General features: G+C 39.1%; 1 protein-coding gene across 5 annotated transcripts; it reads right to left on the reverse strand.

The window, feature by feature from the left end:
- Positions 1–764: 764 nt before the first annotated feature.
- On the reverse strand, positions 765–26,796 carry LOC132102795 (zinc finger protein 638-like). 5 transcript variants are annotated; one of them, XM_059507457.1, is made up of 26 exons: positions 26,536–26,796; positions 10,447–11,881; positions 9,622–9,683; positions 9,505–9,543; positions 9,045–9,397; positions 8,724–8,947; positions 8,398–8,541; positions 7,472–7,570; positions 7,336–7,391; positions 6,978–7,210; positions 6,863–6,894; positions 6,622–6,753; positions 6,366–6,497; positions 6,080–6,121; positions 5,859–5,990; positions 5,556–5,672; positions 5,430–5,455; positions 3,594–5,346; positions 3,374–3,433; positions 2,405–3,295; positions 2,001–2,292; positions 1,812–1,895; positions 1,587–1,733; positions 1,394–1,504; positions 1,120–1,241; positions 765–985 (listed from the first exon to the last, which is right to left on the reverse strand). In XM_059507457.1, exons 1-26 carry the CDS (start codon positions 26,655–26,657, stop codon positions 902–904), a joined length of 6,924 nt encoding a protein of 2,307 aa, XP_059363440.1. In that variant the 5' UTR covers positions 26,658–26,796; the 3' UTR covers positions 765–901. The 5 variants fall into 5 exon arrangements, with proteins under 5 accessions (XP_059363440.1, XP_059363431.1, XP_059363464.1 ...); XM_059507448.1 differs by having other exon boundaries at positions 1,587–1,895; positions 26,536–26,783; XM_059507481.1 differs by lacking the exon at positions 26,536–26,796 and adding an exon at positions 14,107–14,347 and having other exon boundaries at positions 1,587–1,895.
- Positions 26,797–27,508: the final 712 nt, after the last annotated feature.

Raw genomic sequence — 27,508 nt, forward strand, 5'->3', positions numbered from 1 at the left:
GAAGTACAGACTAGTAAAGGCTAGCTATGCCCTCTAGTGTATGCATGTGCAACCCTTAAGAGGTTGTTATGATATGATGCCACATATGAAGTATCTAAGCTATATCAGTTAAACAAATGACCCACATTAAAGGTTTGTAAACATTCAAGGAATATAAATCTGTATATTCCTACCATGATTTTTGGCAAAGAAATCACATGAAAGCAAATGTGGACCCAAATATGAAAACTTACTTATCCTCATGTGGTTGGAACTGGGGCTGTCTAAAGCTAAAAAAAAGGCAGAAACAAAATTACAGCCTGTGTGCACGCTCATTTGAAGGGCTCTCTTCAGGAGAAAATCAAATGTACGATTCTCAAAATTCAAATTGATGTTCAAACCTGGTGCCTGCACAATCAGAACCATTGACAATTTAGATATTTGTGTAAGAAACAACTTCCATGTACATTTTAAAATAATTTGATTTATATTGATGAACACCTCTAATGATGTAGTCTTAATTTGCGAAAAGGTGTATCTCCAAACATGGTGCATGCATAGCATGAGATTGCAGCTCATCTGTAACTTCCTGCAGATCTTTTTGTTTCCTTCTGCGTTGTAATTACAATCTTCTTTATCACTAGTAAACCAGATCTCAAACACTTTCAGATGTCATCATCAACCAGTATTCCTGTATCTTTCAGAAAATTATATTTTTCATTACGGAGTAGACATTATAATGTAATAGGCATTTCAAAACTTAAAGATGCACATAAAGAGACATGTCTGATTATATGTAATCTTTATTTAGCATGAGCCAATGAATTTCACTCCAAACAAGAAAAATAATAAACCTTTACAACAAAACAACTGGACCCATCTGTTAACATTAATATAAAGGGAAAAAAACTCTTAATAGGGGCTATTCAGAAGGAAAACTATGACTGGGCGTTGTCTGTGTTGAGCAGTCACCCTGATTCTGAGACTTGAGCTTCTTGTAGTATTTCTAGAGAAAAGAGAAAAAGGATCAACGTTAACTTGAATAGATGTGTTCAGTCTTGAATAAAATACTGGTACCATTTTAAATTAAAGTACTGTTCTTAAGAAATTAACATTCAGAATAAAAATCAAAACTTATACCTCCATGTTCTGGTAATGCTTTAGGCTACCACAGTGACTTTTCTTAGCAGTTTCCTCATTGCCATAGAATAAAGAGCAGAGTCTGCAAAAGAAACCCGTCTTGGGCACCACAAAGTCAACCCCTATGAAACAGTAAAAAAAAAAAAAAAAAAAAAAAATTATCCATTTGATTCAGTCTTTGTGAACAATATTAACAAACAAAGATTTTTTTTTTTATATAAAGCCAATTGGTTGGCTTAACTGATGTTTGCATAATTTCTAGTGGATCTCTTACCGATGGGATTGTTTGGTATAAACGGGGGCAAAGTGAAGTCTTCAATCACAGGGGCCTTTTTAGCTTCTGGTTCCTGTGTTGGATCAGTCTCCCGCCTTTGCTTAGACTCTTCTGCAAATGAAAATGGAAGAGAGCAATAGGTAAGAACACTGGTACCAACAAATGCTAAATAACTATCAATGAGATTAAACACCTTTGATTGTGGATTTTCTGTCAGAGACTGGTGTCTCAACAGTATCACTCTCTGGCTTTGCAGAGTTGTCATCTTTAGCTCTCGTCTTGTCCTCTTCTGATCCTGAAGAGACCTCTGCAGTGACCACTGCAGCTGACGAATCTGGAACTTTCAAGTTTTCAGCCTTTCGCGGTTCTGTCTTAACATCAAGATCCATTGATTCTACAGCTGCAGAAGGACTCTCACTTATGGAAGCAGCTGCCTCTGAATCACACTCCGCATTTGCATCAGGCTCCTCTGCCTCTCTTTTACCTCTTGTTGATCTCCTCACTAGAGAGCAAAAGGAGAAAATGGTGCTTACACTTAGAAATACTCATCTCAATCTCATCTGAGTCTTTAATGAGAAAGAAACTCTGCTTTCTCTCTTTTACTCACCTGGGGTCTGGCGTGTTCTCTTTCTGGCCCTTGTAGCTCTCGTTTTAACTTGTTTCTCCTCCTTGACATCTTCACTGGGTGGTTGTTCCTCTTCCTCCTCCCCTACTTCATCCACGGTTACAAAGTTCATCTTGCGGAGCTCTTCAAGGTCACAGGGATCCTCTTCTTGGCTTGGTGATTTAACCGGCTCTTCTGGTATGATTGGTGTTGTGGTTCTTGGGTTGTCTTCACTATGCTCCACTTCCTCAATCTCCTCATCGTCACCCTTTGCCTCATCCAGGGTTACAAGAGTCTGGAAAAACAAAGAAGAGGTTGTGTTAAACTACAAGAACTAAACCAAACCAAGGGTAGCCTTAATGAGTGTTTTGAACACAACTGTGGGGGTAGCAAGCAAAAAAAACGACCTCAGGATTGAATGAATCAAACTCCTCCTCTTCATCAACAATCTCATCCAATGTGACTAGGCCTTGAAGTTTTTTGTCCGATTGGTATTCTTCACCCCCTGTTTCATCATCTCCAACCTCATCAACCGTTACAAGTGTCTCAGGGACTTCATCAGCCTTCGAATACTGTCCCTCATTTGTTTCATTAAGAAAATCTTCCTCACCCTCACTGACCTCATCAAGAGTGACCATTGCATCATGGGAAGGAATTTCAGAGATCACAGTTGCCTTATCTTTGTTCATCACTGGGGCAGATGTTTCAGGCTCCTCAGGATGGACATCATCTGATTTATCTAAAGTTTCTGTAGAAGTTGGTGGACAACCTTCTTTCTGTGAAGGAGAGGAAGAAACTGACTGACTTGGCTCAAATTCAACCAAGGCCCCAGTGCCATGATGTTCTTTCATGAGGGTCTCAACATTGCTGTCCATCTCTGCTGAAGCAGTTTCTGCTACAGTACAAGGCCTTGTTGTCTTGTTCTTAACAACGGCAGTTTCCATTCTTTCAGTTCCCAGCGGTTTATCACCACTCTCTTCCTGAAGCTCTTGCTCTTCTGGTTTTGAAGATGCAATAACTTCTGCAGCTGGTGTGGTGTCCATTTTATCCACACATTCAATTACTTCAGGTTTTCCAATGTCAGAAGCAATTATTGTGTCAGTTAGTTTTGGTTTATCAGCAGGACCAGACTCTGTCATAGGGGAGACTATGGAGTGGAAATCGGGTTTATCCTGGATCTTCTCGTCTTCGGCTGAAGACTCAGTATTTGAGACCACAGTCTCCTCTGCATCATCCCCGACTTCATCAACGGTCACAAACTCATCAATGTTAAATGGAAACAGCTCCTCATCTTTTTCCTGGAAAGCACAAATTCTTAATCAGCAATCCCCATCTTCAGCTATTAGACTGCAAATATGTTAAATGTTTAAACTCACCTTGTCAGCGGTCTTTGTTTTTGAGTGACTTCTTGAAGGCTGTGAGTTTTTGCTACGACTCTATAAAAAAAGCAAATAAATCAAGCGAAAAGATTACAATTTCAGATTGATTAAGAAAGTGACAAATGATACCTTGAGGTTTCTTTTTTTTTTTCTTAAACATCTTAAAACAATAGCTATATATCTCTCTCTCTCTCTCTCTCTCACTGGTACACCTCACCCTGCGATCAACATCATGCCCCCTTGAACGCTTTGATGGGGGGCTTGAGTGCTTTGATGGAGGGCTGGATTCCCGCCTGCTCCTCCGGGAGGAGGACCCAGAAGATCCCCCACGCCTGGTGGTAGAGCCATCTTCTTCAGAATTACCCCTGATCCTGTGCCTACATGTAGGCTCTTTCTCTGGGGATGAGGTGTCCACAGGCTTGCTCCTGGACACGGAGTTCTGAGACTTTTTTTCTTTCTCATCCTGAACCTTTTTGCTCTCAGCTTGAGTGGTCTTCTTGGTCACTTGAACAGGCTTTTTTGAGCTTGATGGACCTTTTGTGGTTTTCTTCTCTGCAGCTTTTTCCTCCATTTCCGCCTTCTGTTTGGCTTCTTCTTCAGCACGTTTTAATGAAGACTGTAAGCGACACTGATGGACAGCTAATTCAAGGGCCTTCAAAATCTCCTGTGTGAGCGGAGGAAAGTCCAGAGAATTGTCGTCAATATGGAAGGGCTCAAGCTCCGTTTGAGGACTGTTTGAAGCACGTGTAACTTTGACTGCAGAATTACTGACAGTTTGATCAGAAGTGGAAGGTAGGTCAGAAGCAGGATCAAAGGGTGGAATGGAGTCAGATGCAACAGCTACAGGACCATGCTCTTCAGCAGATTCAGTTTGATTATTAGACTTAGGATTGATGTCGATCTCTAAAGGTTTAGTTGGTCTCAAGTCATCGGCTTGGCCCTCATTTTCTATCTTGAGCTCATGTGTTTCCAAAACTTCCTCTTTGACATCAGTGCCTTTGGTAGGTTCTTCTGGACTCTGGGTCTCCATGGCCTCTACTGCAGTTTCCTCACTGCCAACAGTTGAAGCAACAATCTCCATTTGTGACATGGCCTCAACATTATTGTCGTCTTCTAACTTTTCATTGTCAATTTTGCCGCCTTCCACAGATGTAGGAACCAATTCTTTGGGAGCATCTTCAGCCTCAACCACATTCTGATCATTTTTCTGGAGCAAAGTCCCTGTCTGATCAGTTGTGTCTATTAAAATGGAAGTTTCTGAGGAAGCCAATTCATGTTCTGCTTTTGCAGCCTCAATTGAAACTTCAGATTCTGAAACAGAAACAGCAGATGCAACTTCAAGCTCTGTTTTTCCAGAATCTGTAGCAGAAACAGAGGATCCCAATTCATGCTTGGTGTTTGGAGATTCTACTGAAATGGCAGATTCTGAAGCAGAGACAGATGATTCAACCTTAAGCTCTCCTTTCCCAGGCTCAGCTGGAACGTCCGATTCTGAAGAGTGAACAGAGGATCCAGTTTCAAACTCCTTGTTCTCACTCTTCGATTCTGTTGAGGGAACTGAGGATCCAGCTTCATGCTCTTTTTTCACAGATTCAGTCTCAAGGGTATCGATGACAGTTTCATTAACAGCCTGGATTTCCTTCTTTGCTTTATTCTCAGGAGTAGCCGTTTCTCCATTAGCAGACACATCAACTGTAAGGTCTTTGGTAACTGCAGTAACTTCAGTTGCAGCTGTATCAGCGTTCACCTTTCCTTCACCAACACTTTGCAAACATACTTCATTATTGCTTGTAACAATACTTTCTTTTGCTTTAGCCACAATAATAGCATCAGTTTTGGGAGCTTTGTCTTTTGTGACAGGTGGATCTGCAGTAGATGCAGCAGAAGCTGCTGCCGCAGCCACTGGCTTCTGGGCTTTGATGGTATTTGTTTTTGTTGTCGTCGCTGCTGTTGTACCAGGAGGGTTCGCTCTAAGAGGAGAGTTAAACGTGAGAGAAAAAATTTGACATTTCCAGAACAATTTTTATTTTAAAAAATATATTTCTCCCCTTACCCTTTTGCTACAGGCTTCTTTTTTAGCTGTTAAACAAATAAAAACATGGTTAGTTGAATTTTTAATTAACTGCCTCTGTAAAAGCACTGAGATGCCACACATGAAAAAAACAAAACACTAAAATACCTTGAGTGGTTTGGCTAGTTGGAAGTCAAGGTTATTGTTCTGGACCACACAACGAAACTTGAGGAAGCGAAAGAAAATAGCTCTTGCTTTAGCGGCAGTCTCCATTTCAAAAATAATCTGAGATTGAAAGAAAATAAAACAATATTGCAAGTCAACTAAGTCACATTTCCCTTTAATAAAAGAAAGTAGATTTCATAAGATGGAAGAAAAAGACCCCATCTGTGTTTATAATCACTACAATAATAATACAATACAAAAATACAATTGTTTAATTAATACAGAAGTTGAATTGGAGTATCTTACCCAGCCATTCAGAGGCAAAACTTTCTTGAAGCCACCATAGCGTTGAATTATGTTCTCTACTTGCTTGATTGCGGCAAGTGTTTTTGGCACATTATTAACAACGAGAAGGCGTTCTGGCAAAGTAGTGATATCCTGTAATCAGGAGGGAAAAAAGAGAGTCTGAGACATGATACAGGCTAGTGAATTTTATTTTAATGTTAAATTTTTTCTAATTTACTTACAGGTGATTTCTCCATGTCCAGAAGAACTCTGAATACGGACTCCTTTTGGGCAGATAAAGATAATAGTATCAATGAAGCAAGTATAAATGTACTTGAGACATAATGCACTCTCACTCTGATAGACAACAGAGAGTGTACATTATTCTTGCATTTGTAAGTGAGAACACCAAATGTTTAATACATTTAGATTAAGAACCAAAACACACATAAAATGTTCTTGGACATTTATAAAAAAAAATTTCCCTATGTGTAACTTGACAGAGACCGAGATGAAGAGCACACTCACAGAGTAGTTCAGGTCGATAGGTTGCATCATCATCTTGATGGTAATCTCTTTGTCTTGCACCTTAGCTGGTGTCTCAGAGTAGGCCTTCACCATTGCTTCAACTGCCTCTGTGTTGGGCATCTGCAGATAGGCCTAAAAAAAAGCATAAAATATACTGTTAAAGTAAATACAATAAAATAAAGTAAAAATAACATACATTAATATAACAATGTAATGAATTCAAGGATTTTTGAATGTAATGTCCTAATATTATTACCTTATGTTGAGTGAATGCTATGAGAGGAGTTACACTGAAGCCATATGGTTTAGCAAGGCTGGTAAGGTCATCCTCAGTAACCCCTTCGGGAAGATTCGTAATCTCTACTATATTTTTTCTCCAGGGTATTTCCTGTAGTTAAAGAGAGAACGTAAGTAGCTTTTGTTTTAACAAACCGACTGTTTTTAGATGTAGAATGAATAAATAAAACAGTTTGGAGGGACAACACAAAATGCCATACCTTCTTCACTAACGTCTTGGCAACTGCTGCCTCTGTCAAATTATACAAGCAAAAGTTATAGAGATTACCCTGCATGACCACGGGAACAATTACAGATGAAAATCTATTAATTTACCTGCACCCTTAGCAGGGAGTTTAGTTTTAGCTGTCTGTATAGTCTTTTTGAGGACACTGAATTTTCCCTTGGTTACTTGAGATGACTTGATGGGGCCGGCTGGTTTTCCCTTAATTACTTGAGACGTCTTGAAACCTGTCACTTCTTTCGCTTTAGCTGACTGAGGTGCCCTCATTGGGTTTGCACTCTTTACTTTTGCTGATTGGGTTGATCTTATTGTAGTCACCTCTTTTCTGTAATGAAACAAATGCATTTACAGAACCTTTAGTAGTGTGTAAATAATTATTTTATGTATAATTCAAAAATATGATATATAATTTAGATACACTGCAAAAAAACTGCAAGCGTGAGAACTTACTTCTTAACAAGTCTTTCGGTCTTAACAGATTTTCTACCATCATTAATTCTTGCATCCTACAAAAATGCACAAATTGGATTTAATGTCAGGGCTAGGTTTAGTTCATCCGTAAGGTGACTTAAAGAGTCAAACATACCTTCTCCATGCAGATCTTTATAACCTGTCCATGAATTTTCAGGTTCTTACAGTTGAGCAAAGCTTTGGCATCCTCCTCTCTCTCCATACACACTGAGGCCTGAAGAGAGTAAGAACCACAAATGTTTCCAACAGCTACACAAACTACATTTCGAATGCACATATTTGCATTCCACTAGCATTAAACAGTTTTGGAGCCAGTAGGTTTTACTCCTTTTAGAAACGAGTTAATGCTTTTACTTACACTGTTACACACAAAAAAAATATTCAAAGATTATAGAAAAAAATATTAAAAAAATTTTTGCAGCTGTTTTCAACTGTGGTAATAAGAAACGTTTCACAAGCACAACATTAGCATATTAGAATTATTATTGAAGGATCATGTGATACTGAAAATTGGAGTAATGTTTGCTGGAAATTAAGCTTTGCCATCACAGGAATAAATTACACTATCAAATGTATTAAAATAGAAAACATTCAATTTTAAACGGCAATAATTTCACAATATTACTTATTTACTGCATCCTTAAACAACTAAATGCAGCCTTGGTGATCATAAAAGACTTTCAAAAACAAAAACTCTGACCCCAAACTGCTGAAGTTGAACAATACTTGTATTTGCTGTGTTTGTACATTTAAAAAAAAAAAATACACTAATGATCTCTTCTAAGCAAAAAATATATATATATTGGTCACAAAAAAGTATTCAAATTAACTTAACAGGGCACTTATGTGAGCATATACACACACATTATATTTATATAAATAAATAAGTCTGTCTGACATGTGAATGTAAAATATGAATTCCAAAGCAGTGAAGGCCACACATTTTACACAGAGGTAGATAAGAAACTAACTACCTGCACTGTGCTGTACATTCAAAAATCTAAGCAAAATAGAACCACAACTGGTAAATGTTACTTTTACCTCATTAATTGCCTTGAGGAGGATGGCAGTATAAATCTTGCCAAAAGGTTCAATGGCATCAGTCAGATGTTTGCTTGTAGTCCCAAAAGGAATTTGCATGAGCCTCAACAAGCAAGCTGTGCCAGGGGCATCCTTGGGTCTTGGCTTCATGTCATGCAGAATCAAAGAAAGATAGCAATTAGATTTCATTCACAATGATATACATTCATCAATACTTTTTTCAAAAATGATTTGATGACAACCCTGAAAGAAATATGACAATACAATAACCTCAAAGCCAAAGTAATGGAGGAACAAATAGCATTTACTGCAATATGTGGATGTACCTTTGGAGTGCTGGAGGACTTTGAGGTGGAGATTCTGCTTGACCTGGAGTACTCCGCTCTCTTAGGAGGGGAAGGCCGTTTCCAACTACTGCTGCTACTGCTTCCCTTTGATAAGGAAGTAGTGGAACTACTTTTCTTCTTTGCTAGCTCAGCAAGCAGGGCAGGTGCCAAGGATTTCACCACAGCCTTCAAAGTATTACTGTCTGTGATTGAAGAAAGCTCAGCTGTGGGCAAGAAAAGAACTTCATGCATTAGTACACCAAGTGATTTGAAAGCAAACTGTATATTTCATTGCAAAAGCAATGCAATGAAAGATCTTACTTGAAGACATGAGCTTCATGGCCAGTCGTTCACTACTGCTAGACCTCTGCTGATGGGAGGGGCTGCTCCGCCGGGGGCTTGAATGTTGTACAGGAGAGCGCCTACTGTAAACGGGAGACCTTGACCGCTGAGATGGTGGACTACGGGATCTCCGTCTGTAAGGACTGACTCGAGATTTCCTATGGGGGGACCGGCTGGGACTTCCCGAACGGTGGTACTTTCTAGGGCTTCGGGAGCGCGATCGTTTACGACGGCTTGAGGAGTCATGGTGCCGCTTCGGGCTGGGGGATCTGGAGTACGAGTGCGACTGGGTGTGCCGCTTTGCACTGCTGTGTTCTGATTTGGGCTCAGGTCTGCAGATGATTGAAACATTTTCATGTAAATTTAAAAACCTTCTTAACATAAGATTAATTCTATTTCTAGACCTAAATGTCCACGATTGGATGTGGTAGGGATTTACCTTGAAACAGAGACAGCATCAACATTCCAGTCAGGATATCTATAATAACAAAACATAAATGAGAAATTTTCCAGTGGAATTCTTAAGCAATACAAGCCAATCATAAAAAACACTCACTGTTTCCTAAGACGTCTACAGCTCTCAATGTGAAGATTTGTGTTCTGATGTTCAAGCCAGTCCTGTTAACAAACAAAAAGCTTTAATTTTCAATGTTTTGCTTTAATAATTACTTGTTCAGTGTTTTAAATTGTGCAATAAGCTAAAAAGAAAAAAGAAAAAGATCCACAAAATTTTGAATAGAGTTAAAAACTAAAAAGAAAAGAGAATTCCCAGAAGTCCAAATTTGAGACATGATAAAGCTTGTTAAATCCACTATCGTCTCAGAGTAAAAAGTCCATGATTTTTGACGACAAAACTTTTTCTGACATGAAAAAGTCCAAAGCGTTGCTTCAGGTTTTACGAAGGAGATCGCCATCCACCTTTTGTCTTCAGAAGTCATCAGGTCTGCCTTCACAACAGGTACAGTATTTTTTTCAGCAAGTCCAAAGTCTTAAACTAGGTTTCAACAAAAAAAAAAAAAGTTCATCGGGCTTCCCTCAGGTTTCCAGAAAACTGACTGATAAATCTCCTTCTGAAACTGGAATTGGCTCGAAGTAGTCAAGATCAGCCAGTTATTATCTACCGGTACTCTATTTACATCAAATTATTGGCAAATGTTTTAACCCACACTGAGGCAACTGCACAATAAATGAGCAATTTAAGTTAACAAACATTAAAATTTCCTGACATTTTATTTCATAGTCAAATTTAGTACAGCTTTAGCTCAAAGTTCAACACATTTAAAATAAATGAAACCGCAAGTGAAACCTTTTACACAAGAAAATAAAAATAAAATAAAAAAAAGCTTTCAAATGAGGCACTATTGGGTAAGAAGATACTCACCTTAATCTGGATACATTCAATGTTACATAGAGAGCATGTATGAGGAAAGATTCTTGGAGTAGCTGCGGAGTAATCATTCATCATGGTCGGAGTTGGAAGCCTCTTCGTGGCGGGCACGCTGATTGGAGGTGGAAGGAACGGGGTCCAGTTAGCATTCGGACCTCCGGAGTTTCTATCAATGGTCATCAAAGGAAGAACACCAAGTAGAGGTGGAATCTGCGACGGAGGTCGACTGGAAGGCTGCAGAATAGGCTGGGAAGCAGATGGTCTCGCTGGAATCATCTTAGTGGGTCTTGGATCAACTAGTGGAGGTTTCTGAAGCTTTGGAGCTTGTACAGGGCCTGGAGCTGGTTTACACGGATGAGGATGCTTTGTGATGTCCATGCCACTGAAGGGTGGTCCAGAGACCTCCCTCACATACTTTTGTGGCTCTTTAGGCAGGTGTTCACTTGCATAGCCATCCGGGCTCTCCTCAGGATAGCCAAATTTACTAGAATGTCCATAGTCAATGACGTTGCTGTATTCAGTTCTCGCATCAACGTCCCTCTTCGCTTTACGCATTCGAATGTCTCGTAAAATAAACGGTAGGTTGTCAGGGGTCAGTTGATTATCTGGATAGTGGCTTAGAAGTTCTAGGTCCTCATTGGAGAGTCCAAAACTTGCTAGGATGCTGCTGGCACTTTCAGAGGTGTAGCGTGAAGGTCGCGGTCCTGGTTGTCGCTGGCTTTCCAAACCACTTGATCCTCCACCAAATCCCGTAGAGTTGAACAGCTGTGAAGAACTGGAAGGACGATCCAAACCTGAAGATGTGAAGAGCTTGCCTGGGGCTTGGTATTGGGACCAGTCCCCCTTATCAGATCGCAAATTCCCAGAAAAGCCGCTCCTGGAGGAAATCACTTCATCTCTCGTATCCCCTCTAATACGGGGATCTGCTTTTTTGGGTTGCTGGAGCATTTGAGTGAGAAGGCGAACTTCCTCATGGGCTTCCCGAAGGTTTCGATCTATGGCGACTTCGAGATCTGGGGAAATCTGCGACTGGCGCTGTCCCAGTGAGAAGGGCTGGTTGACCATCAATCCCCCGCGAGAACTGGATATGGAACCTGGGCCAAGACGGGCTGCTCCCAGCTCCATTAGAGGCTGTGACCCAAGACCATACTGGCCAGGAACAACAGGTCTCTGACCACTGGGGAACCGCCCTCCACTGGGATTATATAATGGATGTGACATGGTGACCTTAAGCAAGCTGAGCAAGGTCAAAGCAGGTGATGCAATTGCAGGCGGAGTGACACTTGTGCCAGCAATTGCATTCAGCTGGTGCAGTGCCAACTGAGTCTTTATCTGTGCCAACTGGAGTGAGACAGGGCCTAAAAGCGGCAGACTCCCAAAATGCCTCAATGCAACAGGGGGCACACAACTTTCCGAGAACAATGAAAAGCTGGAAAAATTAAGGAAAAAAAAAACAGAAAGGATTATCGGCTTGTCGTCTTGACACAGAAATGGCAAAGCGGATTGTGACCATTTTCCCCTTCTGTAACACAATCTCAAATCTCCAGCTTCTAGGGATTTAAACAGGTTTCCATGTCTTCACTGAAGAAGAAAAAACAGCAAGCAAGGACAAGAGAGACTTTCATGCATGAGTTTTAGTAAGGCTCTTTTATCACCTGAATGTAAACAGGGAGGGACAAACATGCCTCGAAACAGGACAACATGATAAGCCAGACTGTTAATTTACAGATATTAGACAACTAATTTATTAATAACCTGTGAGCAATACTTCAGCATTTTACATTAATGTTGGTTTGATATAATTAAGAGTCTGGACTCAATGTTGTCCATCCCTGTCAAAGATCACTAAGGTGACTCCTCTTCATGAACATATCAATGACAAAATTAAGAGACTAAGAATCTACTTCAGTAAAAAAAAAAAAAAAAACAGAAAAAAAAAAAAAAAACTAAGCAACCAGGCAGTGTTGCCAAGTCCGCGGATCTCCTGCGAAACTGGGCCCACTTTTATACTGTTGCCATGTTTTTTTTTTTTCAGTCCGTCCTACTTCCCTGAAACTATTTCTACGAAGGTGGTTTTGACATTTTGACAGCCATTTTCCCCTGGAACGAGATTGGGCTAGTTTTTAGCACTGATTGGGCTGATTTTGTTACGCAGACTTGCCAAACCTGCAACCAGGGTTGCTTTTTTCAATGCTCTCTATGATCTACTTAGGCATATAGTGCTTTTGGGATACACAGTCCAGATCAAATAAAACAATACAGTGAGTGGTGTAGCACTAAAAAAAAAAATGCATCTCTACATTCAGTTTTTCCAACAGTAAAAGTGTCAAACGTCAACTGGAAACAGCATACACCACCCATTCTACTTCTATAATGTCCCATATTTCCAAATTTTATAACAAATAAGACAATTATATCCAATTTGGGAGCAATTCCTATTTAGATCTGTCGTTATTACCCATCAATGCCATAACCTTAGTTAATTGGCAATGTAGCTGGAATTAAATTAAATTGTATTTTTTACCGTTAATGATCTTATAGCAAATGATGAATTTGAAAGTTGGATCTACTACTTTGTTGAAATATTCTAAAACCTTTTTCCCCCCTCATAAATAATGTGCACTAAAAACTTCATATAAAGACCAATATTATGAATTAAAAAAATGAGGTCAATTTTGATTTAGATGTCGACTTTAGAATTTATTTAACTGATTAATTAAAAAAAAACATGCATATACAATTTAAAAGTAGCATATCTGAATTTAACAGATTTATCAGAATTTAATAGAATATGTGTGCAAGATTGCATCATCAAACATTCACCTGAAATCATAAAACCACTGGGTTTTGGATCGCACTTTCTGTCATTATCCCGCAGGAAGTGTTTTAACGGGAACATTTACTGCGAAACGAAACTCAGACGTGAGGCCGCCATCCAGTGACTGAAAACAAAATGTCCACTGAACCTCACACAGCAGCCAATTCAGATAGCAGGCCTAAAATAGTATTAAATGCCAACCACTGGACACTAAACGGAGGTAACATTACTCTTCCGGTCTTTAAGAAGAACGAGACAAAAACACGATATTATATTTGAACCCAAACATCTGCTTCAGTTACCCTCTTGAAAAAAAAATAATAGAGCACGTGTACAGCAAATGAATGGCATGCAATATCGTGAATCATGCAATATCGTGTACACAACTATTAAAAATTCTTAACAGACTGAACAGCTGACCAATCGATCGTGACGCTTTATACCCAAACGACAATATATAGCGCTTCCATTACGAAACCGCGCCAGATCGAGCGTCATTTTAATTAAAGCGGTATAACTTAGTCTGTATGGGGTGCTGCTAACGTTATGTTTTTTGCCAGTGTACCTCGTACAAAACGAAAGTAATGTTTAAATAAACGAAACACGCAATAGGAGTGATTTTATGGGCAGATTGGTCATGAAACCAACCCGATACATGCAGGCCTCTGCTTCGCCCTATGTATCGTTTAACATTACTCCGATCTCAGTCGACGTTTTATAAAGAAAAAACGATTTCATTCCACAAATAAATCACCACATCTACACTAAAATGGTTCCTAAAACGGTTGAAATGCACTACAATAACATACCTCGTATTTTAATATGCAAAATCTTACTGAGGAAATCCGACGACGAAAACGCTCCACTCTCTGGAGACGGCTGGTCGAACGGCTCGCGTTCAGGCGTGATCAAATGAGTGAAGAGTTGAATCACGAGTCAGGAAAACCAATCAAATCCGAGCTCTTGTGACGCGGAACACGTTCCATCGTTCACTTATTACGTAAAAACGAGTTATTTTGCGAGGCTGGCGCACTTTTTGCATAATAGAAAAAGGAGACAGTTTTTACGCCGTTTATTGAAAACAGCAGAGAGAGGGTCGTTTTCCATCAAGGGTATCCAGGAGATGGCAGTGTTTTCATTTTTAAGACGGACTCTTCTTTCAGGCAAAGACTGTGGGCCTTCAAACATTTCACTTCCCTGTCTCAAAATAACGTAATAACAAAATTCCACATTAACAGACGCAAATATTCACCCAGACCTCTCTTTTTTGTTTTCATGAAATAATTTGACTTTCACTGATCCAGTTGTCTAAGAACAAAAAAGCTTTGTCTGTTTGTAACTCTTTTAATGACATATTAGTCTCAAATTGTTTTTTCTTCAATGTGTAATGTACCACAGTCTAAGGTAATGTAATAAACACCCCCTTTTTCTTTTTTTTTTATTTAGTTATCATTGTCTATTAATTAAAAAAATTTCACTTCCCACATTCTTCAGTGAAGCTATATATTATATCTATATATTTTAGCGCATTTGAAAGAATGTTGCGTGACTGATGATGTTATGGTTCACCATGCCTATAAAAAAGCAGCTGTAAGTAGTTAATAATTGTACTTGTTTACTATATTTAGGCTTTAGATTTCTATTCTTAGGTATACTAGACTATGAGGACTTTTAGTATTATATCACTGATGTAGTAGCATGATTATTTTCATGATGAATATTTTCAGCTCAGTTTATTTTAGATCCTTTTTTATTATTTAATGTTAAAATAAACAAGCTCATAATGTCTTATCTGAGCAATAGACTGAATCTCATTTAAATCACTTTAAGAGAATGCCATTAGCTTTAATGGAATATGACTGCTTATCCAGTCAGGTGCTTTTGTGTTATTTAGTGCTGTAAGAAAACACACTGATCCCATTGTTTTAGATGAGGTTACTTTAAGTAGCCCAGAGTAGCTGTGTTATGTGGCTGACGACGACAAACATCACACACAACAACAAGATACAGTAAGCCCTAGCATGCAGTCATTCCTATATATCATGTGTGAGAGTGTGAACCTCTAGAGATTCCTGTAACATTATCTCAAATACTCTGTAAATCATAAAAAAAATGTTTCTGGTTTCCAAAAAAATATATAATGTATTTTTTAGTTTTCGATGAGCTGAGAGATAACAGGAAATCTATTTAATGTTTTTGTGTGTGTGTGTGGGTGTGTGTGTGTGTGCAAGACAAGTGTGAGATGAGAAATGCTATTTTATAACTAAAATTCTTAGAAAATATTTAGCATTAAATGCTTAGAAACACATATGGGGAAATAGTTGGATACCTTAAATGGACACATATGTTGAATATATATATATATATATATATATATATATATATATATATATATATATATTATGATTGGATGAGATAGAAGCATCCTGGTTTGATTAGGATATAAATATTAGGAGCAGAGGGTCACACTCTGTATGACTGTTGAACTTTTCTTGCAATAAAATCTACATTCTAAAGACTTTTGTCTCATACATTTATTGAAATAGAAAATTGCCATGACAATTGTATTTTTGATCAAATAAGTGTTGCCATGGTGAGCTTAAGAGACTTCTTTCAAAAACTCTTAAACTTTTGATTTCATCAGTAATGTAGGTTAGTAAGGCCACTCAGTCATGGCTTGCTCATTAAGCCATTTTTCATGGCTATAAATGAATCAAATTCTCTTACATCAGTTTGGCAATCCCAAACTCACACCTTGAGTATTTACTGTGCTTGATCACTTGTTAATCTACTTGGCTGAACTTGAGATCAGTTAACCAAGAGAAGGAGTCTGGGCTCTGCTTCCCAGAAACATTATAAGTGTACTGTAAAAGTGACTGACGCCAATGTTTTCTACAATCTATTTAGCTTTCTAATGCTTTTTGGGAGACTCAGCACTAAACCGTTAATTGCAGTGAAAGACACAGAAGAGAATATTAATTTCACACTTGCTTCTAAACCTATAGCTCATCTAAGTTTTCCTTTGTCTCCCTTTTCTTCTCCATAACTTTCTTACTGGCCCTGGTTTATGTCCAAGTCCAGCATAGCGACAGACCAAAATCATTCAAGCACCAGGGGCCAATTTCAATCAATAACAATTTGGACACAGAGAGAGCTGGCCGCATTGCAAACACTGAGATGTGAGCGACAGAAAGAAAAAGAGACATGATGAAAGGTTTAATTTGCACTTTAAGCAAGAGCGTGAGACATAGATCAACTTAGATCAAGCATTATTGTGGAGAACAACTTTGCATGTAATGTAGCTACATGACACTTTATCCTTGTCTGGCAGGACAAATGATGTGGACAGTGAGGGGTCCCGTTAACAGATATCTAATTTAATATAACAAGAATAAATGGCCTCCAGGGGTTGGGGGAATACCTGCCACTCAGCGCTTCAGGACAGACTCTCCCAGGAGAACTTCAGTTCTTAAAAGGTCACGATAACACAATAACATAATGTCCTCATGGCAGATGGAGCTCAGGCTACAAGTATTTGCAGTTTGCATGTAACCCACTGTCTTATTTTAGATGTCTAAGTTTACTGTGTCAGATCATAGAATCATTTACATTATATATTGTGCAAACTGTTTATTAGGCAAGGCAAGGCAAGTTTATTTATATAGCACATTTCGTACACAATGGTAATTCAAAGTGCTTTACATAAAAGAAAGTAAAATAGTAATGAAGAAAAATAATAACAAGAATAAAACAAGCAATTTTAAAACTTTTAAAATTATTAAAACTGTACTTATTTAAAATGAATTTAAAACAGTTAGAAAATGATTTTACGTAAAATTAAATAAAAAGAAAAAACTGTGAAAATATATATTGCAATCAGTTCGGACATTGCACAGTGCTCATTCAATAAATGCACAGCTAAACAGATGAGTTTTAAGTCTAGATTTAAATGTGACTAGTGTTTTAGCACATCTGATCTCTTCTGGAAGCTGATTCCAACTGCGGGCGGCATAGTAACTAAAGGAGGACTCCCCTTGTTTTGTGTGAACCCTTGGTATTTCTAACTGACTCGATCCTAATGATCTGAGTGCTCTGTTAGGTTTATATTCAGTGAGCATATCTGCAATATATTTCGGTCCTAGGTCATTTAGTGACTTATATACGAGTAAAAGTACTTTAAAATCAATCCTAAATGTAACTGGAAGCCAGTGTAAGGACCTGAGGACTGGTGTGATATGCTCAGATTTTCTGGTTCTAGTCAGAATCCTGGCAGCAGCGTTCTGGATGAGCTGCAGCTGTCTAATGGTCTTTTTGGGAAGGCCGGTGAGGAGCCCATTACAATAGTCCACCCTGCTGGTGATGAAGGCATGAACAAGTTTCTCCAAGTCTTGGCTGGAAACAAAAGATCTAATTCTTGCAATGTTTTTTAAATGATAGTATGCTGATTTAGTTACTGCTTTGACATGACTATTGAAACTAAGGTCTGTCTCCAGAATCACACCAAGATTCCTGACTTGATTTTTAGTTGTTTGACCCCTAGAGTTAAGGTATGCATTCACCTTGAACACTTCATCTTTGTTTCCAAATGCAATGACTTCAGTTTTTTCCTTGTTTAACTGAAGAAAGTTCTGGCACATCCAACTATTAATTTCATCAATGCATTGACAGAGGGAGTCAATTGGGCTTTAGTCATTTGGAGATAAGGCTAGGTAAATCTGGGTATCATCAGCATAGCTGTGATAGGCAATTTGGTTCTTTCTCATTATTTGACTTAGTGGAAGCATATACAGGCTAAACAAGAGCGGTGCAAGAATTGACCCTTGTGGGACTCCGCATGTCATGGACGTCCACTTAGACTTATGCTTTCCTAGACTCACATAATAACCTCTCCCTTCTAAGTATGACCTGAACCATCTGAGTACCATCCCTGAAAGCCCGACCGAGTTTTCCAGTCTCTCTAGTAGTATGTTATGATCGACAGTGTCAAACGCAGCACTGAGATCTAGCAATACCAGCACCGATATTTTGCCAGAGTCACAATTTAAGCGAATATCGTTTATTGATTGATTGATTGATTGATTGATTCCTTTATTGTCATTGTACAGCGTTATTATCTTAATGAGTGCTGTCTCTGTGCTAAGATGCGGTCGAAAACCAGATTGAAAATTGTCCAGGTATCCATTTGAGTTTAAGTATTTGTTCAGCTGATTAAAAACGACCTTTTCTATAATTTTACCTATAAAATGAAGATTAGATATTGGTCTAAAATTGCTCAAAATGGTGTTATCAAGATTGCTCTTTTTCAGGAGGGGCTTAACAACTGCAGTTTTTAAGGAGTTTGGAAATGTCCCAGAAAGAAGTGAGGCGTTCACCACTTCTAAAAGATCTGCTTCTAAGCAGTTAAGCACACTTTTGAAAAAAGATGTGGGAAGTGTGTCAAGATAGCAGGCTGACGATTTTAGGTGCTGCACTATGTCTTCCAGAATTTTGCTATCAATTGCTTCAAAAATCGACATAGTATCATTTTTATATTGTGGCCTAATCTGTCTGACCTCTGCATTACATGAGGATGTGCTAATCGCCTTCCTGATATTGATGATCTTCTCAGAAAAGAAGGAAGCAAACTCATTGCATTTGCTGTCTGAGAGCATTTCACTGGGAATCTGACTTGGGGGGTTTGTCAGTCTCTCAACAGTGGCAAAAAGAGTACGAGTGTTACTTAAGTTACTGTTTATAAGGTTTGAGAAGTAATTCTGTCTAGCTGTGGCTAGTTTCACATTAAAAGCATGAAGGCTGTCTTTGTAGATGCTATAGTGAATTTCAAGTTTTGTCTTCCGCCACATCCGCTCTGCTTTTCTGCATTGTCGTTTCATAGTCTGAACTGCTGTTGATCTTCTCCAAACTGATTTCTGTCTGTTTGTTTTCTTACTGATTATTATTGGAGCAATATCATCAATAACATTCTTAACTTTTGAGTTGAATGAATCAAGGAGAGTATCAACAGAGTCTGCAGAAATGCTTGGTGTTAAAGATATAGCCTCCATAAATAGTACACTTGTGTTCTCGTTATTGCATCTCCTTCTGACAGAGACCGATCTAGATTCAGTTGTAGCAGACATCAAAATATCAAAGAAAATACAGAAGTGATCAGATAGTGCTATGTCCTTAATAACAATGGATGAAATGTTTAGACCCCTACTGATGATTAAGTCTAGAGTGTGTCCACCTTTGTGTGTGGGTCCATGCACATGCTGAGTCAAGTCAAAAGTGTTTAGAACGGTTATCATTTCTTTTGTAGTTTTGTTTTCTGAATTATCTATGTGAATATTAAAATCCCCTGCAATAGCAAAACAGTCAAACTCTGAGGAAAATATTGATAACATTTCTGTGATCTCTTCAACAAAGGCTGGAGAGTATTTTGGAGGCCTGTAAATAATAATAAACAGAATGCGTGGAGCACCTTTCAGCACAATCCCTAGATATTCAAAAGACAAGTACTGACCAAATGACACTTGCTTGCATTGATAGACATCTTTAAATATAGCAGCTATACCCCCACCTCTCCTAACAGTCCTGCAGACACTCATGTAAGTGAAGTTAGGAGGGGCTGCTTCATTAAGGGCTGTTGCATTGCAGCTGTCTTCAAGCCATGTTTCGTTTAGAAACATAAAATCCAGATTGTTTGTGGTTATAAAGTCATTGATTAGAAATGATTTATTTTTTAGTGAGCGAATGTTTAAAGATGCTAACCTGATGGCTGTGCTTTGTGTCTTTACATCAATTTTAGTTTGATGCATAATAGGCCGCAGATTAGATGAGTTTGCCCTTCGGCTTGAGATGGCCTTAGACTTTCTATCACGTGATAAAACTGAAATAGAGAAAGCTACAGGCACACTGGGTTCCCGCTTATATTAATTATTATATTAATTTACTGACTAAACTCACCACCTGCTTTCCTGTTTGACACTGTAAAGCTGCTTTGAAACAATCTGTATTCTATATAAATAAAGGTGTCTTGACCTAACAGAATAGATCACCAAAGATTTGATTTGAACAAATATCTTCAGAATGGATTTTTGAATCCTGAATCATTTACTTCAGTCAAGAAAATGTACTCACCCTCACACCATCCAAGTAAATGGTTATATCAATGTAAAATGAATGTTAATGATTTGGTTTAGTTGTCAGTATGAAAGAATATACTCTCGCAGCATGATTTCTTATGGATATCTGTTGGTTAGCTCAAATGTGCTGGTTAATGTTTCCATTTTCAATTAAAGTGGGCGATGGTCTCATCACCCCATCTGAAATGAGTTCTTTCAGCACCTCAACACCTTCTATTTCAGAGTACAGACACACACAGATAAACACTTACACACCCTCATACAAACACATCCCCTTTAACCTTCTCCCGGTCCCATGATTTCAGAATTGTGCTGGCGAGGCGTTTTGTGGTAACAGTGTCCTCAGATATGTTCACCATCTTTTCTGCTGTAACTGAAAACAGCTTGCTCCTCATTTCAGCTGTCGTCATCTAACTCCTTTTTTTCCAAAGCCTGTTCTAGGTTCATGTGTTTGGTGAAAAAATCTCTCAAAACATATATTTTTGATTTTGAATAAAATATATTTCATATTTTATAGGTTAATCATATTAACAATAGTCAAAGTAATATAAAGTTGCTGTAAGTAATCAAGTCATAGACCAATAGATAAGCTGTATTTGCACACCCTGTATTTGCACTTGAATTTTGGGACTGGCTGCATTGACATGACATCCTTTAAATCAGCATAGCTTCTCTGAATTACCTTAATGGAACTGTCCATCACCCTTTTGTGTCAGTGCTGGATTACTTCAAAAAAATTTCACATTCTTTTGACATCTTGTATATCCATTTTTATGCTTTGCAAACATTTTTTATAACTTTACTATAGTAACAACACGTGTACTTCTAGTTGTGGTACTGTTAGGGCCACAATCTCTTAACACACACACAATCACTTTAGAGACCATGCATGCCCATAAAACAAATCCAAAAACATATGTAACTGTAACGATATCAACCTTCATATTCATCCGGAAGAAGGAGGCGGGAACCGGCGGACAATCAAAAACATTTTAATAACAAAATAAACACAAAACAGCGCACCAGCCCCTCACGGACGACTGGTGCGCATAAAATAAAAACCAAAACACAACTAAAAGCCCAGGCCTGGTCCTCTCTCGTCCTTCACTGTCGTCGCTCCAGTTTTATATCCTTCCATCTCCTCCATGGGCCTCGAGACCGGTGGGACGAACAGGTGTAGTTCATCTCCAATCACTCCCCCGGCCTCGCTCCCATGTCCCTCGGCCCCGCCCCACTCGTCACATACCCCCATCGCCCCTCGCAGGCCGGGGGGTACTCCCGAGACTGCGCTCTACTCCCCCCCCCCCCCCTCCGGGGGGGCCGCTCCCGGGGACCTGCGGGAACCTGGGGGTAGGACAGGCGAGGCGAGAGAAAAGGAGATGGAAGGAGGAGCGACAGAGACGAGAGAGGGGAGAGAGGAAAAAAAAAAAAAAAATTCCGGTTCCCAGACGCACCGCTGCTCGGCCCTCCACCAGCTGGGTGATCTCCTCCGCGGTGCCTGGCGGTGGCACTGGACGGCCCTCGGCGGACGGCACGACACTCCTCCGCCGCCCGGTGGACGGCGACGGCTCCTCCGGTTTTGGGCAGCCGGCAGGAGTCCCCCGTTCCCTGCTCCTCCCCGTTCCGGCGGAGGCAGCAGGCTCCGGCCACCTGGCGAACGGCGCCGACTCCTCCGCTCCCTCACGGACGGCAGCCGTCTCTCCACATCGTGGGCGGCCGGTAGCGAGCTCGCCCGTCCCCGGCAACTCGCTCCAGTCCACCGCCTCGAGCGTCCATGGCGGCACACTCCTCGCCAGCTCGATGGCACCGCGGATTCACCACAGCGGCGAGGGATCTTCAGCAGCGCGTCCCTCCTTCTCCCGGGCTTCGGCACCACTGTAATGATATAAACCTTCATATTCATCCGGAAGAAGGAGGCGGGAACCGGCGGACAATCAAAAACATTTTAATAACAAAATAAACACAAAACAGCGCACCAGCCCCTCACGGACGACTGGTGCGCATAAAATAAAAACCAAAACACAACTAAAAGCCCAGGCCTGGTCCTCTCTCGTCCTTCACTGTCGTCGCTCCAGTTTTATATCCTTCCATCTCCTCCATGGGCCTCGAGACCGGTGGGACGAACAGGTGTAGTTCATCTCCAATCACTCCCCCGGCCTCGCTCCCATGTCCCTCGGCCCCGCCCCACTCGTCACAGTAACCTTCTGAAGGAGGAACCCATAAATCTTGTTAAGGGGCCCAGATATAGATATCTACTACTGCCTATCTATGGTCCTTATGGCATTAAAACTTAACGAAGGCCAAGAGTCAAGTTCATACTAGCATGTGCTAAGAACATATTCACAGATTCTGTGGTATATAGCATAGACGTATAAACTGTATGTGAATTCATTTTTTAGTATGATAAAATGTTACTTTTTTTCAAGCTTATTGTTACTTGTGACAGTTGTGTGCAATTTCTGCAAACAGCTAGTGCCATGAGACTATGATTAACACATCTAATTCAGCCAGTAAATCTTGCCAAGGTGTTCAGAATAGTCTGGTCAGACTTTCATTCTTGTATTTATCTTTGGTTTGATTTCATGGCAACTGATTTGTCTTACAGTTAACCTCCAGAATTCTACGCAATAGTTACACACCAATAGAAACACACATTAAAGGTCAAAATTTGGGAATGATTAAGAATTTTTGAAGGATCGTGTGACACTGAAGACTGTCTTGACTGCTGACATTTCAGCTTTGCCATCATAGGAAAAAACATTTTAGAATATATTATTAGAACAGTTCTTTAATTTTCTTACTGTATTTGTGATCAAATAAGTCTAGCTTTGGTGACCATAAAATACTTGTTTTAATAACATTAAATATCTCAATTATTCCAAAGAAATGGTAGTATATATATTTTTAATTGCTATTTTATTGGCTTTAAAATAGATATTAATATTTATCGTGCTTGTAATGACAATCACTTCAAATATTTTCTTTTCTTTAGCACCCTGACAATGATTTTGAATTATACAATGAAACAAAGCAAATGTAGAGGAGGGGCAAAAGTAACCATAATCTCCTAGTATCAGGCACGTACAAACATCAAAGGGGGGTTAAGCAGCTGCCCCTTTTTCTTTGTTTAAAGAAAGTGGCCTGTTTTTTTTAAATAGGTGAATATATGTACTGTATATGTGTGCGTGTGTGTTTCTGTTTGTGCACAGTTTTCCATATTCAGAATATCAATAACTTCAGGAGTCAGCTGTCAATGGTAGTCCTTAAGATACTGTATCAGCACAATAACACATTCAGGAATTTTGTCAATTTTGCACACCCCTAATGTATTTAACGTTTTATTTTTATTTTTTTAATTTAAATAAATATGAGAAGTGCTTTTTTTTTCACTTGAGCCACTGCCCCTCAAAATGTTTGTTCATGTCCCTGCCTGGTATTTATTTTGTCAACGTTCAATCAATGGCATAAGCCTGTGGCTGTGACTACTTCCAGAACAAACAAATCAGCATCATAAATCTGTTTCAGACTTTGTTCAGACTTTCAGCAAGCTGTAGTATCATCATCACAGCTTTAGTTCCAGGCCATATCACCGGACTTGATCAGATGTCTGGGAAGCGACAGCAGATTGTCACCTTCTATGATACAACAGTCCACATAATAGTTTTACCTAGCAGTTGATTGATGCAGTGAAGGTCATCATTCAGCATGGCTTAGCTTACCATCTTCTAAGTCATAACACTTTGCCATGTGCTGTATTTATGAGAGCAATCATGCGTTGTGTGTTACTGCTTTACTGAGTTTGCATTCAGCTGCTTGACATGGCTGGTCCTTCAGCTCAAGGGTCTATTTGAAAGAAGCAGCATACTGTGGTAGTGTAATCCATACAGACAGCAGAAAGATATTGTCTTTTTGCCTCGTGTGCTTTGTGAATTTGTCATAATTATCTTTAAATTCCAAATTTGTTTGTTATCAAGATAAGTATAATAAAAATGCAGTTTCTGATGATCACAATGACACTGAAAGTGATATGAACGATTAAAATGTTGAGGTTAATAATTATATTTCTGCATTGATGATGATGAGAACTGTGACAAATAAAACAAATGATTTACAAATGAAAGGGAAGCTGTGTTGGGATGTAAATGGCATATATGGAGGTGCTGGAATTTACAAAAATGCCACAGAGGACACACTGTGGGCTTCTCCAGACAGTCTCGCTACAGTCCCACACAACTGTTATGTGCAAATGTCAATGTCAAAAGCCCAGCTCAAAAATTGACACACATTTCAACAGTCCTGTTCATGTAGTAATATCATGCTCTATATCATCTTCTGACAAAAGACAATGTCAAAAACACAATTAAGTCAAAACTCAAAATGATCTGTTTTGGTAATTTAATCTTAGCCTTTTTAACCTTATTTGTAAATCTTTTAAAATGTTAGATTTCTCATCCATAGAGGATCCGAGTTAGTTGGTGTTCGAGCAATGCGCTTATGGTCACTGCCCCAGACAGCAGAGGAAGATCCATTGTTAGTGTGAAGAATAAGGGAGGAAAAAAGGATGTGAATTGGAGAGAGAACAACAAAATCCTTTCATCCACAGAATTAGTGGGTTACATCAACAAGTTCAGCCGGGGATGGAGGGGGAACATACCAAAGCAACAATCAGTCCATAATCATGGTACTTTTTAAGTATTCCTAATAGCAAATACTGCTTTGAATTAAATGTAAAGTACCTAGATTTATTTAAATATTGATGTTGGTTCTTGTTTTGTTTTGACCGTGTCTTTCATTCAGTTTAATGTGGGAGATCCTGTATGTGCAATGTTATCTTAACCGGTGTTAATCTGGGCTGAGTGACGAGAGGAAAGCAACATGAAGTAAGCAACAGTATCCTCTAGTCATGTGATCAAGAGAATAAATCTAGGCCCCAAATGTAAAGCTATGAAGCTTGCAAGAACAGAGAGGGGGTTTCTTAAATATGCTTCTAATTTCATGGCATTTATTTTAAAGAAAACTCTTATCTTTCTCATTATCCGTAAGGTAACAGTTTCTACACTGTACTCCAGATATATTAAAACAATTACCAGGCTGACTGTGGCATTATATTGCAGGCTTGTCTAACCTCATGTTGGGATAAAAGGTTCAAGAGTGCATTTTATACATGATAATGACATTCCTTTGCACAATAAACTGCAGACTCAACAGGTGCTGGTCCCTGCAGCCGAAAACCAACCCCTTGAGCTTCTTGTTTCTCATGCTAGTTGGTCTAAGTAACATTATAAATGAATACAACATGGATTATATAATTAGACTATTGCTATCAGGGGATACTGACTCACACGAAAGGAATGAAACCAGACATGACTAGTCTATGATTACAGATGCCTTCACCAGCAAATTTGATTTGATGTGACATTGCCAAAAAAATCTTTTTAAAGACTTTGCAAATCATATTCAAATGAATGCTAATTCATTTCATAGAACTACAAAGTAGTAGGAATTCATTTTCTTTAATTAGTATTTTTGCCTTGTTTTTCAGTTAAAATATGAAAAATCATTAAAACAAGTTACATGGAACTGAGCAACACCGTAAAACATTAAGACTTGTTTTCATAGACTGTCTTGAACAGAAGTAAATTTTGTCCTAATGCACTGAAAAACACAGGACTAATTACTCTCATGTTAAAGATACATTCTCTGAAAACAAGCCTCAATAATATTTCAAACACATTTATCTTGTTTTAAGGATTTTTAGAAGTATTGTTTTTTGCAGTGTATGTAAATAATCACTGAAACCCATTTGAAAAGTTGTTCTTCTATCTGTACTTCTGGAAGGTCAATAGATTATTCATCAACATAAAGTTTAGGACAAGACAACCAAAAACAGGCACATGAGCAGGACACAAAACGCAACAAATCTCACATCCATACAGGTTAGCGAATCAAACTGCGTACGATTGGAGACAAACACAAATAACATTTCTTGTCTGTTTTTGTTTCAGAGCCAACGTTTTAAGCCACACATTTTCATATACAAGTAATGCTTAAGCGCTGAATCTGGATCAGCTCATGAAGTAAATCACAACTGATCTAAAATCAGAATATAATAGGTTGGTGTTAAAACACGTATCCACTTACCTATTTGGGGCATAAGGTTGGGAGAAGAGAGCCAGGCTATTGACCTGTTTGTTGGCATTGTTACTTGTGATAGCATTTGTTGAGCCATCTTGGGAGTTTAGTTTCTTATTGTTCTTTATCATACTTCCACACCAGAAAAGCTGAATGGAGGGCTCACATCTGCTCTGGGACCCAAAGAGACCTTAAAATCCACAAATAAACCAACCCACGGGACTACAGGGTCTGAAATGCTTTCAGAAGGATAAAAGATGCTGGTTGTTGTGGATAGTCTTATGATGATTGATTGGTTGCTGATCCTTACCTGGTGGTGCAAACAGGGTATTCTTTATGGGTCGCTACATGAAATTACCTGGTGAATGGGTAATAAATTAGCGCAGAAAGTCCCAAAATAATGACTACGTCCAATAAATGATACCAGAGCTCTGTAGCTAGAAGATCTTCATTTGACGTACATTGAAGAAAATTGATTTGATAAACCCAAGCTGGCATTGCCTTGTTGACAAAAATGACACACTTTCATATGCTGCAAATACTCCTTTAAAAAAATGTAAAGTCTCAAAATAAGGTTGGATTGCAAAGAGTGTCCTGGGATTTCAAGCCACATGGCTTCTGCCACCCGGATCAGTCAGTTGGTGTGGCTGGGCCAAAGTGTCACATGCCGGACGTCTGTAGGGAGGGGAGAGAAGGGCGATCTAGAGATAGAGAGAGAGAGAGAGAGAGAGAGAGAGAGAGAGAGAGAAAGAGAGAGAGAGAGAGAGAGAAAGAGAGAGAGAGAGAGAGAGAGAGAGAGAGAGAGAGAGAGAGAGAGAGAGAGAGAGAGAGAGATGGTATTTTGCCTCTCTTCATGCTTGGTAGCAAAGGGTAATTTAAAGAGACATTCCATCCTTCTATATCCTATGCCCCCATTCCTCTCTCTCTTTTATCTCTCTCTCGCTCTCATAGCTAACTGCTGACCCCATGTGTTGGCTCAATC

The sequence above is a fragment of the Carassius carassius genome, chromosome 2 (assembly GCF_963082965.1).
Source record: "Carassius carassius chromosome 2, fCarCar2.1, whole genome shotgun sequence".
NCBI lineage: Eukaryota > Metazoa > Chordata > Actinopteri > Cypriniformes > Cyprinidae > Carassius > Carassius carassius.